At 32.2% G+C, this 12,636-nt stretch overlaps 1 protein-coding gene and 1 long non-coding RNA gene across 3 annotated transcripts in view; both read right to left on the bottom strand.

The window, feature by feature from the left end:
- Nucleotides 1-12,636, bottom strand: part of LOC126740238 (uncharacterized) — a 77,735-nt gene that overhangs the window by 20,540 nt on the left and 44,559 nt on the right. For both annotated transcript variants that reach the window (XM_050446211.1, XM_050446288.1), the window contains exons 16-17: nucleotides 6,692-7,021; nucleotides 3,265-4,031 (exon numbers count right to left, since the gene is read on the bottom strand). In XM_050446211.1, coding sequence (XP_050302168.1) covers nucleotides 3,265-4,031; nucleotides 6,692-7,021 — 1,097 coding nt within the window. The remainder of the gene's footprint in view (nucleotides 1-3,264; nucleotides 4,032-6,691; nucleotides 7,022-12,636) is intronic.
- LOC126740376 (uncharacterized) lies at nucleotides 9,238-12,502 on the bottom strand. Its single transcript, XR_007661896.1, has 2 exons — nucleotides 11,702-12,502; nucleotides 9,238-11,450 (listed from the first exon to the last, which is right to left on the bottom strand). It is a non-coding gene; the product is annotated as an uncharacterized LOC126740376 (long non-coding RNA).

Below are 12,636 nucleotides of genomic sequence, written 5' to 3'. Positions count from 1 at the left end.
CCTCTTTTTGTGCTGAAGGATGTTATGTTTTGAAGTAGTTTAAAAAGGCACTAAAATAAATTAAAAAAAAAAAAACATTTCTCAAGATTTATTATACATTTGTACCCTATACTAATGAAACTAACCTAATACTTTGTCCAGTACCCTTTATTCTGGATAACTTTTTCACATCTATTCGGCATCGATCCAATGAGATTCGAAATTACAGCCGGATCCATTGATTTCCAGGCATTCTCGATTTCTTCCAATAATTGAGCACGATTCCCGATGTTTTTAGTGCGAATCTTTTTCTCTATAATCTCCCAAAGATTTTCAATTGGGTTCAAGTCCGGCGATTGCGGTGGCCATTTTAAAACTTGAATTTTGTTAGCCAAAAACCATTCCTTCACAAGTTTGGCCGTATGTTTGGGGTCGTTATCGTGTTGGAACGTGAATCTTAGCGGCATTTCCCATTCGGCGTAAGGCAACATTACATCTTCCAGTATAGTCCGATACATAAATCTATCCATAGTGCCCTCAATTTTGTGGATAGGACCCATTCCATAACCCGAAAAACAACCCCAAACCATTAAATTGCCACCTCTGTGCTTCACAGTACCAGAAACATATTTTGGATCAAGCCTTTTGTTTGCTGGGCGATGTACGAACTGCGCTCCATCACTTCCAAAAATATTATATTTAGACTCGTCACTAAACAAAACCTTATTCCAGTCCTTAGCTGTCCAGTAACGGTGACGTGTTGCAAATAACATTCTAGCAGCTACATTTTTTTTTTGATAGATGGGGTTTTTTTGCTGGTCTCTTTCCAGGAAGCCCCGCCTCCACTAATCGCCGCTGCACAGTCCTGGATGAAACCCCAGGCGACTCCAATTCAGCCAAAATCTGTGTTGAAGATAGACGCGGATTATTTTGACTTAGTCGTTTAATTCTCCTGTCCAGCAGTACTGAGGTTTTTCTCTTGCGGCCACCTCTTTTAAGGTTTGTCACTCTTCCACGGAGCTGATAATTTTTTATTGTTCTGGAAACCATTTGTTTACTGACGTTGAATTGCTCTTTTATTAATTTTTGTGAGCGACCTGAGTTATAGGCTTCTATAATTTTTTCTTTTAGGTCTATGAAATAATGTTTACCACGAGGCATTGCTAATGATATTCTCAAACTAATAAACATAAATTAAACTAATCGCGACTTCAGCGAAACTAAATACAAAATGAGTCTCTTTAATTCTGTCGCAGTAATTTTTTATCAATGTTAAAAACATTCTTTAAATAAATGTAAACATGAGCTACAAAAATGAATTGTTGATAATAGAATTCTTGTCAACTCCGGTATACACTGCTTAACAAATATTAATATTATTTCAAGTACAAAAAATTGGAGTTGGCAAATAGAGAAGTCTCTCTAATTTTGTCCGATACTGTATGTTACTACATTATAACTGTCCTTTTTTTACTGCATAAACTTGGATACGTTATCTGGGACTTTTTCCCGTTTTATTTCTACTTTAGAAGCAATGTCTTTTATAATTTTAAAAGCAATTTCTTTTATAATATCTGGGCCACAAATACTTGAAATCTATATTGATAATGTCATGTCTAACACTACCATATTACACTTTTTTAAGCTTTATTTTGATGTTTTCCATCGTAAACAAACTTTGCCTTGTTTATTACTGAATTACGATAACTTTAGGGGTGCCTTAAATTTCTCCGCCATAAGTTTTGACTCTAAATCAAGTGGTGATACTCAAAAATTATTTGGAAAATCAGAAAGGGTAGTTTTTGCGAGGGCAGGGGATTGTTTCGGTAAGAGTTATCGTGAATAACTTTTTTGAGATTATTTTTTTGGCAACATGAGTTAATTTTTCAAGAGCTACACACTTTTTCCTACAAAAAAGGTACTCTTGTTGCACATCGCCCAGAGCGAATGTTTTGAAGAAAATTGAAGAGTTTGCTCTGATGGGTTGCTAACTGGTTAATCAACTTAGAAAAGTTACCGCGTTTCAAAAGTAATCAAGTACTTAGTAAATAATTTATTAAAAAATCGAAATTTCATGATTTTTTAAAACTTCTTATAGCTTTTAAAAATGAAATCAACAACACCAAAGGTCCTTGATTAATGAATACTTATTTGGTAATTGGTTTATTTAATTTTTAAAGCAATAAAATGTTTTAAAAATCTTGAAATTTTTATTGTTTAATTAATTATAACTACTTCGTTACTTTTGAAATGCCATAACTTTCACAAATTTATGTTGATTAACCAGTTACCAAGACATCAGAGCAAACTCTAGTTGGTGGGCGAGGTGTTACAAGAATACCTTTTTTACCACGTTGCAAAAAAAAAGAATTCCCAAAATTAAACCACGTTGCAAAAAAAATAACCTCAAAAAAGTTATTCACGATAACCCCCTACCCTTGCACAAACTGCCTTTTTAGATTTTTCAAATAAGTTTTCAGTATCACTATTTGATTTAGAGTCAAAATGTATGGCACAGGATTTTTTTTCGGAATCTTATCTCGTTTTTTAAGCCTGAAATTAAAAAAAAAAGTTTTTTAAATTCACCCTTTTACTGCCCGTAAATCCCTTAACATGCATTTTCCGCCCCATACTTGTAGAAACTTTTTTATTTTTAGGAGTACTATCACGCCTCGAATTTTTTACACCATTTCAATGACACCCTCTATAGAAACGATTTATCGCAAAATGTTAAAAATGTTAATTTTTTATTTTCAAATAAGTGAGTTAATTATTTTAGTCTTTAAATCATCAGACAATAAATTTATTTTAGGTATCGGGTAAAATATATAAAAAGATTCTCAGGTATTAAACTACTGACAAATAAAGAATTTGTTCATTTGGATAAAATATAAATATTTTGCGAATAAATTTTTGTGTACTGTATATGAAGCAAGCTTTATAAATAGCTAAATGTTTAGAAGAAAGAAATATGTATTTTGTGTTAATTTTATTCAATGTTTCCAAACATTTGTGGAGTACTGTATATCCGCCTCTCACTCTCACAAATAATTTTACTAAAATAATGGTTTTCATATCTAATCAGATAAACTCCATGAGGAAAACAGCAGAAGAATTTCCAGAAGATTCAGATAGTAACAGAAAAATAATACGTGGCAATATGCAGAAAAAAATCAGTAATCCAGTCATTTGTTGGACCTCTATTCGCCTCTGAGTATGACATAATATTACTATATATATAAAAAAATATTCTATATCATATAAAAAAACGTCCCTTTCACTTACCCTCTGAATTGATATGTTCTTCTTCAACTGAGAAATTTGCTTTTCCAGCTCGTCATCGGGCGGTTTCGATGGTGCAACGGGTTTTTCCAATTCCGGTCGCTGCTGTTCCACAGGAGGAACATCCAGATTCATCGGCAGATTTTCGTCTTCGCTACTGCTCCCCGGTATTCCATCTCCTTCCTTCGGCTGGTTTATAGTTTCAGGTTTCCTGACGGGCATACTTTGCATCTTTTTGCCCGCACCTTGCTGTGTTTTCGATACCAAATTGGGACTCGGTTTTTGAATACTTTTCACCGTCACTTTACTTAGCCCCGGTATAATTGGACCTGAAGGTGAGTTCTGCAAATGTTTTTGCTGCTGCTGCTGCTGCTGTTGTAACCTTTTTTGGGGAATCACCGAGAGTGACGGGTTGTTTTTCATTTGTGGTGGTAACGGGGGCATTTTTCCTGCGGCAAGTTTCATCGGATCCGCCGTAGGGTTTTCGTCCGCTTTTCCTTTTACTTTTATCGCCGTTTTAATGGCGACAATTTTACCGCTTTCTAGTTGCATGTAGACGCCCTTGGGGGATTTGAGGACGAGTACTTTTTGACCCGCTTTTAAGACAATGTTGCCTTTCTCGGGTTGATTGGTTGGTATTACGACGTCCAATGGCAATGTCATTTCTTGGGCGGTCATGCCTTGACGTTGCCAATGCTCTGCCGGGATCCAACGTGACGGCCGCTCGTTTCCTTGTTGCATTGGGCGTACGGATGCTACAGGACGGTGTCCTGAAATTTTAAGAATTTTAATAATAAAATACTATTAATATAGTAGACCATTAATCAAAAGTAATCTTTCATTAACCTGGAAAAGAAACAAAATAGAAATAATGTTAAAAATAAGTTATTTCAAACGAATTTTAGGTTTTTGGCCGTGCCGGAATATGTTATTGTAAAAGGTATTAAAACTACAGCCACGGACACTGACGAAATTAACATACCATCCGATTATGCTTGCATTTTCTACTATCTTATACGAGGGTTGTTATCCTTCTTCAGATTATTTTGCCATTTGAGTGTGATTTGTATTGTTTACAGTAGCTTGAAAAATTAATTTCCGGCGAAAAATTGAATTAACTCGTGAACATTTTCGAGCAAGTATTTTTCATAACTTTCGACGTGTCATTTCATATCAAGAGTGTATCGACGAACTTAATTTTTTATACAACGAGAAAGCACCATCCTACAGCACTGCAAAAAACTGGTATAACGAATTTAATCGTGGTCGACGTTCGCTCCAGGACGAATTTCGTGAAGGTCCAATTCCGATTGTTATGCCAGAAAATATCGATGCTGTGGGAGATGATAAAACAAGATCGTCATATGATATACCGTGAGATTGAGGCATCTTTGGGCATTAGTATGCTTGGTGCAAGGAAATGTTGAAAAAATACATTCAAGGGTCATCAAAGTGATTTTGGATCTACGCATATGAACCTGAAACAAAACATCAAGCGATTGTCAAAAGCTGTTCGCGGAAGAAGTAAATCGTAGCAAATGATTGTTTCTTCGGCACTACCGGTCACGTGAAGACAGTGGCTTTAGAAAAACGTAGAACGGTCAATTTTTAATGGTAGATAATCATTTGTTTGCCATAAATGATCGGAGAAATTCCAAAAATGGAAGAAGAGACGATGGGAGGTCTCGGCTCAAACAAAAGAATTTTTGACTGGTCAAAATATTGAATTTTTGGGTCATCCGCCGTACAGCCCTGATTTCACAGCTATTGACCTTTTTTTGTTCTCGTATATCAAAAATAAATTACGTAGTCAACGATTTTCGACGCCCGAAGAAGCGGTTGATGGATTCAAAACGCATGCTTTGGAGTAACCTCAATCGGAACGAAAAAGTACTTCGAAAATTGGTTCAAACGCATGCAGAACTGTATTGAACATCATAGAGAATATTTCCAAAGACAATAAAACCAATTTTGATTATAGAAATTTGAGTTTTTATTATTAGGCCAGAATAGCTGCCCTCGTATTACTCATGTCATTAATTTTTGTCTTGAAAATTCTGTTTTTCCTTTACTGTGGAACAGTGCGAAGCCTTTGCCCCAGACTTTAAATCCTCTTACATTAAGGGATCTATAAGATTCTTACGCATTCCAATGAGGAGACCAATAAGAATTCTTCCAAGGTTATCAAAAATATTAGAAATGCAGTTTCGAAAATATGTTAAAGGCAACTCAATTTTACCAGTGACATAATCAGGGTTTTAAATCGAACCACAGCTATTATAAGGGTTTGGCTTCTGCTTGATTCTAATAAACATTATTGATAATGCTTGACTACAACAAGGCTTTCGATACTCTGAGTCATGATCTTCTAGTAAATATTTTATCTTTTGTTAGTTTAGAGGAAGTATGAGCGTTTAACGCTAATTATCTTAAAGATAGATACCAAGTTGTTTCCTATAATGGAGTAGATTGGAATCTGCTGGTATGTCCTAGTGCTCCATCCTTGGGTCAATACTTTTTTCAATTTACCTGTCAAATATTGCAAAAATATTTATATCAAAATACCACTATTATGCTGATAATACTCAAATATATATCTCATTTGAACGAGGTAGAAGTTCCCAAGCAGTGGTTGCCATTAATTATTATGACTGTGCTAAAGTTTACGCGTTTTCCAAAAATCATTAGTTTCATCAATTAAATTCTAAAAAATCAGCATTTATGGTGTGTGGGGGCAGGGATAGCCGTCCTAATTTTTACAAGATTATAAGAACTTCATTTTGATCAATCAATCAACATTTTGGGTTTAATTCTGGATAGTGACTAGGATTCATACAAGTAAATGCATATATTAAAAAAGGATTTCTAAACTTTATTGTCAAGTTACAAGTTATACATGCCTTAGGTTAATATACGGTATAAAAACATGCAATCTCATAAGACACAAGCTTAGGGGAGCCAAGTGGTTGACTTTGTATACCAAAACGGTTTAATTAAAGGTATAATAATTAAATATCCCCTCCTTATTTATATAATAAAATAAAAATTCATACCCTCAAGGCTAACATCTTCCCTTCACCCAACCGAAACCTATAAAAGATCATAGTCTTATCAAATTTAAAAAATTCTAAATAGTTGCCAAACTAATACCGAAAACATTTTTAGCTTATGTTCGTTTAAACACATTTTCTAATAAATTATTGCCAGAATAATAAAAGGTAGTAAAGATTGGAACTAATATATTATAACATACCTATGTATAACATACTGGATCGATCTTTTTACCTTGTTATGTGTTTTTTAGGAATCTCATTTACTTTTTTTCTATTCAGTTTTTTTTTCGGTTTATGTACGCGTAACATCTGGATATAAAATTATTTATGTATAACAATATGCCCAATAAATAAAAATAAAACGAGTGTTTACAAACCTCTTCCAGATCCGCTTAAATAAGCCGGTTGTCTCGCGGCGTTCTTCTCCCTCTCGTAACCCTTTTTCGCGAGTCGTTTTTCCTGTTGCGAAAGTTGCTTTTCCTTACGGTCGACCAGCAACGATTCGTGTTGGAATGGTTCTTTGGTGAAGGCCGTGCCGTGCAAGTCGAGAACTTTTTGCAACACCACGTCGATGTATTTGTCTTTGCAGCAAGACCAGTCTTTTAATTCTCCCTCGTCCTTTTTGTCGTCGAAGCATAACGTGCTCACGTCTTTCATGGTTAAATGTGCGTCCGGGTTGCATTCGTCTACCACACGGTCGGACATACCTAGATAAAATGATAAATAATCGTTTTTTGGGATGTTTAATGTTTAATATTTTCATATCTAAAACACTTATTAAAATATTTGAATATTATTTTTCCCAGATATAATCTTGAGTTACTTACGGAATAACAAGCTAAGAAGGAGTGAAAGATTTAACGCTTCATGCCGCTTCAATCTTAAAAAGTGCATATGCAAAAACCGTGAAATGCGTTTACTTATATTGCAATATTTATACCGCAAATTTAATTCGATACCGCAAACTGGATTTATATAAAAAAAAATAAAACAAATGTATGAACAAAAATTATAAAAAATGGATTATAGGAAGAATACCAATCTTCCTGTTTGGTGGCAAGTACAGAGACAAAAATACAACATACAAGAACAATCTGTTTACATGAATTATATGTTACTTTAAGTTTTTTCTCTTACATGAAAAATATATGAAACATCAGTGGATTCAGTAGAAAACACTTGACTTCCCTTCTTTTGATTATTCTTTAGTTGTTTTAGCTAATCTGGAAATTTATTGAAAAGGTCCCAAGGTACATCATAAGTGATAAATCATTGACAAAAAGAAATCGACATAAATGGAACTATGCCATTTTCTTGAAGCGCAAGTTTGGTTAAATGGTTATGATTCTCTGATACAAGCGAATGATCCATTTTTAAAGAAAAAAAAAACTAAATTTGTAAAACAGCATTTTGATAGTAGATAGTTATCTTAGATTTGAGTATTTCTAGTATTGAAGTAGATAGTTTTCTTAGATTAGAATTATATAAACTGCCTCAAACGAAAATACAAGATCTAAGCATGATAATATTATATGGATACATTCTTAAACTAAGTATTTTACGCAATTGAAAAAATGTGTAAAACAAATTTTTAATTTTCCCATTTAAGTAAGTAACGTATTCATCGTATTTTAGATGTGTATCCAAAAACCAATTGCCATACAAAAATTACTGCTTAAAATAATATTTGAAAAAAAATACAATTCAAAGTATGGAACCATTTGGTAATGGACCCTATGCCACAAGAAATTGCCAAAATCTAGTCTAAGGTCTGGAAAAAAAACATAAATATGTAATATTATCAATGTAAACAGAAAAATGTTCTGCTTACATTGATACTAAACTGTAAAAAAATGGTTTTTGAAACGCTGGATTCGAATTTAACCGGAATACTGTAGCCCGAGATGGCTGACATCTTTTTGGAAACCCAATAAGATTTTTTTTATTTTTTAAATTTTTTAACAAAATAAAATAAGTCGATTCTTTACATGTTTAAATATAATTGCAGCGCTGCTTCGAGTTTTTTGTTAGAAGGGTTTAAACATTTTATAATATCATACTTTTAAAAATTCTGAATTATTCAGCCATTATTATTGATTTGTATTTACCCTATGACAGTATCCATGAATGCAATAAACAAAACGTTTTTTATGAACCTTCAAGTTTTATGCATATGTGAAAAAATTCATGCCCTACTATTAAGAAAAAACAAACATAAATATGAATTTTTCTAATTTTTGAAGTTAAAATTTACTAAAGATTAGGTTATGATACATCAATATATCCAGAAAAAAAAATTCAAAAATTTAACGTTAGAATATATAGACTGTTCTATTTAAAAAATACCAAGTTTGTGCCCAATCTTAAAAACAGTGCTCTAAAAATAATTTTTAAATACGCCACTGACTTTAATGTAAAAATATCTATTATAAGCAGTTTTATTTTTTTCTCTATCTTATACAGGGCCTGAGAAATAATAACATTTCGAAAAGTGAACATTTTCGTTTTCGCCCTGTATTTCAGGAACAAGTACTTGGAATATTTCTTCTTGTGGCTTTAAAAAATTAAAAAAAAGTGATACAGGGTCCCGAAAACCGCAAAGTTATATCTTAAAAAATTACAGAGATACCGTGCAATCTCATCCGAAATGGGACACAGTGTACATACTTATAATATTTAATCTAACCTATGCTTACTTTTTTTTTAAAAGATTGATTTCTGATACCAAAATAACGATTAATTATCAATGGAAATTACAAATTAAATTCTTTATTTACTTTATAAACTCTTAAACATTAGGAAAGAGATATTTTAATATTCATTAATAGATGCGCGGATTTTTAGAGAATGAAAAAGTGAATTTTAGAGAAATAAATATTAACCTAAAAAATCTAAATAATAATTATAAAAAAATCATAAAAAGCACTTTTCGAAGTTTAATTCAACTAAATATCATACTTTAAATTCCCATTTAAAATGTTAATAATGTAAGTTGCCTGTCCTGAAAGAGATCCAAATTTTTTATTTCAGGAATTTGAAATAATTTGAAGTAACTTCTCGGTATTTTCATTTCTTTGTATCTTCTGCACTATTAGGATATTTCTGGAATCCTTGGACATTTTGAGTAATTTTTCATTTTATTTCGGTTAAGGCTATTCTTTTAGTTAATAGGATAGTTGTGATATTATTCGACCTTTAAATAAATATTTTCGTAATTTTTTATGTATCATTTGAAGACATTTTACATTTCTTGTTGGTATTCTTTTATATCCTCACAGCTATTGGGATACTTTGGACATTTAAAGCAATTTTTTATATATTCCGGGAATTCGAAGAAATTTTAAGTTTCTTCTTGGTGTTTGGGGTCAGTTTCTATATCTTCTAAGCTATAAGGACATATTTGGCATCTTTGGATAGTTTTAGGTTCAAGTGTTGCAGGTCTTTGGATCCATTTCCCATTTTAATTCAAGCATTTTAAAATTTCTTCCTGCTATTTGGAACTGTGGTGTACCCTTTATTAACTTAATGTTAAGAAATATCTCAATATTCGACAGAGGCCATTCTTTTACGTTACTTTAATTTTTTCTCTTCTAAACGAAAGGTCATTTAAACCTAATTAAAAGTAAGTTAGTTTTACTGTTATTAGTCAATTTCAATTTCATTAGTCAATTTCAAACTCATATCAAATTCAGTCAATCAGTCAATACAGAACAGTCAGAACTTCTTAAAGATTTAAAATTTTCTTTCTACGTTGTTTTTCTCGGTCATATTTCCTAATTCCATCGGTTATAAAGTCGAAATTATACCCATTTGTAGTTACGTTATCCAGGTGAGGAAAAACGTATGGCGTAGGTATTTTTGCCAATTAATATTAGGTTAGAAACTTTACCATCGCCTTCAGAAATTAATAGTCTGCTATGTATTTTTATACGTTCAGAAATTAACAAATGATTTATTTTAGCAGCATATTATTATATTTTTATATTCGTGTATATACTTTCATTCCCAAAAAATTTAAAAAAATCTTGTAGTATTTATTGTATTATTAACAAACTTAACAATTAACAAATATTATTATAATTAATCATAAATAATGGGACATAAACAACAAGTCCGAAACGGAATTGGGATAAAATCAGATCAGGATTACGCTGCTCATATATTTTCCAAGCAAAAGACTGCAAAAACCAAATCTACAACATATTTGAAAAGTAGAATTCGGCACGAGCAGTAGACGTAACAAAACCGAGCTTACAAAAATTGTGAATAATGGTATAAAATTATAAAATTATTATTAAAGGAATATGTTAACACATTAAAATGAAAATACCATTTCAAAAAATAAAACATAAAAACTAAAAAAAAACACGCCATATTGCATTACCAAGTTAATGAAATTGCAACGATATGATTGAATATTTAAACGACGATCATAAAATAAAATTTGCTAGAACAAAAAAAGCTTAATTAATCTCGTCAGTATTGTCAGAGTCAGAACTGAAATCAGAGATATTGTCTTCGTCATCGTCGCCTTCGTCAGTCGTAATCACAAGTGGCAGAATGTCATAGACATCACACATCTATAGAAATTTCGTTTATTACCCTTTTCCATGTAGTCAGAACTTCTGAAGGTGACCCTTAAAATTGGAAATATATTGATCATATTTTCGTTTACATTCTGACCATACCATTTCAATTGCATTAAACTGGCAATGATATGGTGGCAGTCGCAAAATTTTGTGGCCTAAAGGTTTAACATATTCATCAAGGAAGTACTTTTTTTCACTAGGGCAGTTTCTGCGTGCAATACTCCATATTTTATCTTTCATGGCTTTTTCTGGAAAGCCAATATTCTTTTTCTTCAACCATTCGGTCAATCTCTGCTTCGTCCAAGATTTTCTCGGGATTTCTTCTAATAAACCAGAATGGTAACTTGCATTCCATGATTGCAGTCCATGATTATAAATGACTTTGGGGGAAGATTTGGAACCAGCTGAGTTTTAAACCAGTTTTCGAAGTTTTTCCTGTTCATTTTGTCATGATAATCTCCCGTCTTTAATCCACTCTTGAATATTAAATTTGCACCCTTGATGAAGCCATCTTTGATTCCCGCGTGGACCACGATATAACGATGACCTTAAAAATAAAAGATAATTCAATTCTCTTCTTTTAGAAATCATTCTTCCAGAACATAAATTTAATATAATTAATAAGTAATGTTCCATGCACATACGAGTAGTGTATGGAGTTAAATTTCCTCATATTGTATTAGAGAGAAATTATATGAAACTATGAAACAGATGAAATTATGAAGTTAGAGGGCCCTTACAAGGGCAATAGTTTTTATTCAAAAAAAAAATCTAAAAAGATAACGAGATAATTTTTACCTTCACTGTTTTTCCTTAAATCCGTGTGCTTGGTGCATTCTTGCCAGCTACTACGAAATAATCCCTTGCTAAAAATCCACGTCTCGTCAATGAAAACTGGAGTAAAACCTTCCAGACCTACATTTCTATTTTTGATATACTCCCTTAAAAAATTGATTCTTTTATGAAGAATATTTGGCAAGTCCATCAAATATTTTCTGTTATTTGATTTTTTCCACTTGAAGCCTATACTATTGATCCATCTTCTTAAGGAGTCAATGGAAAATTTCTTCTAAAAAAAGAAAATTCAATATAATCAATTTCTTCCCTGAACTTTTCTCTTATTGTTGCCAATATTACATATTCTTTTCTGGCGTACATAGAATAAATTGTGTCCCGAATTCTAGGTTTCAAATATGTTGTAGGTTTGGTTTTTGCTGTCTTTTGCTTGGAAGATATACGGGCTGCGTAATCCTGATCTGATTTTATCCCATTCTTCTTTATATTTGCGATCGTTGTTGTGCTCAATTTTGTTGCATCTGCGGCTCGCTGTATCACATTCTCAATTTGAAGTGCAATTCCGTTTCGGACTTGTTCCTTTTCCAGTTGAAAAAAAGCCAATATATTTAAAATCATCAGCTGCGATTGTCCATTATACCTATTATATCTTTTTTTAGGCATTATCTAACACTTTTCGAAATAACTTTCAAGAACAAGTTGACAAACCAATATTTTTGATTGACAGTGACGGATATTTCACATAACCTAGTATATAAAAGATGAATAATCATCAGACACCAATTTTTTTCAAAAGTTTGTTGTCGTCGCTGTTTGGAAGATGCTAAACAAAGATAAACAAAAATGACGTCATTACAAATGGGTATAATTTCGACTATAATTATCTTTATTTTATCTTTAATATTTATAGTACATGATTCTACACTGTGTCTTTTTAG

Source organism: Anthonomus grandis, chromosome 1 (assembly GCF_022605725.1).
Source record: "Anthonomus grandis grandis chromosome 1, icAntGran1.3, whole genome shotgun sequence".
Classification (NCBI taxonomy): Eukaryota; Metazoa; Arthropoda; class Insecta; order Coleoptera; family Curculionidae; genus Anthonomus; species Anthonomus grandis.
The sequence above is the reverse complement of the archived record's forward strand: the minus strand, read 5'-3'. Positions and strand labels throughout refer to the sequence as shown.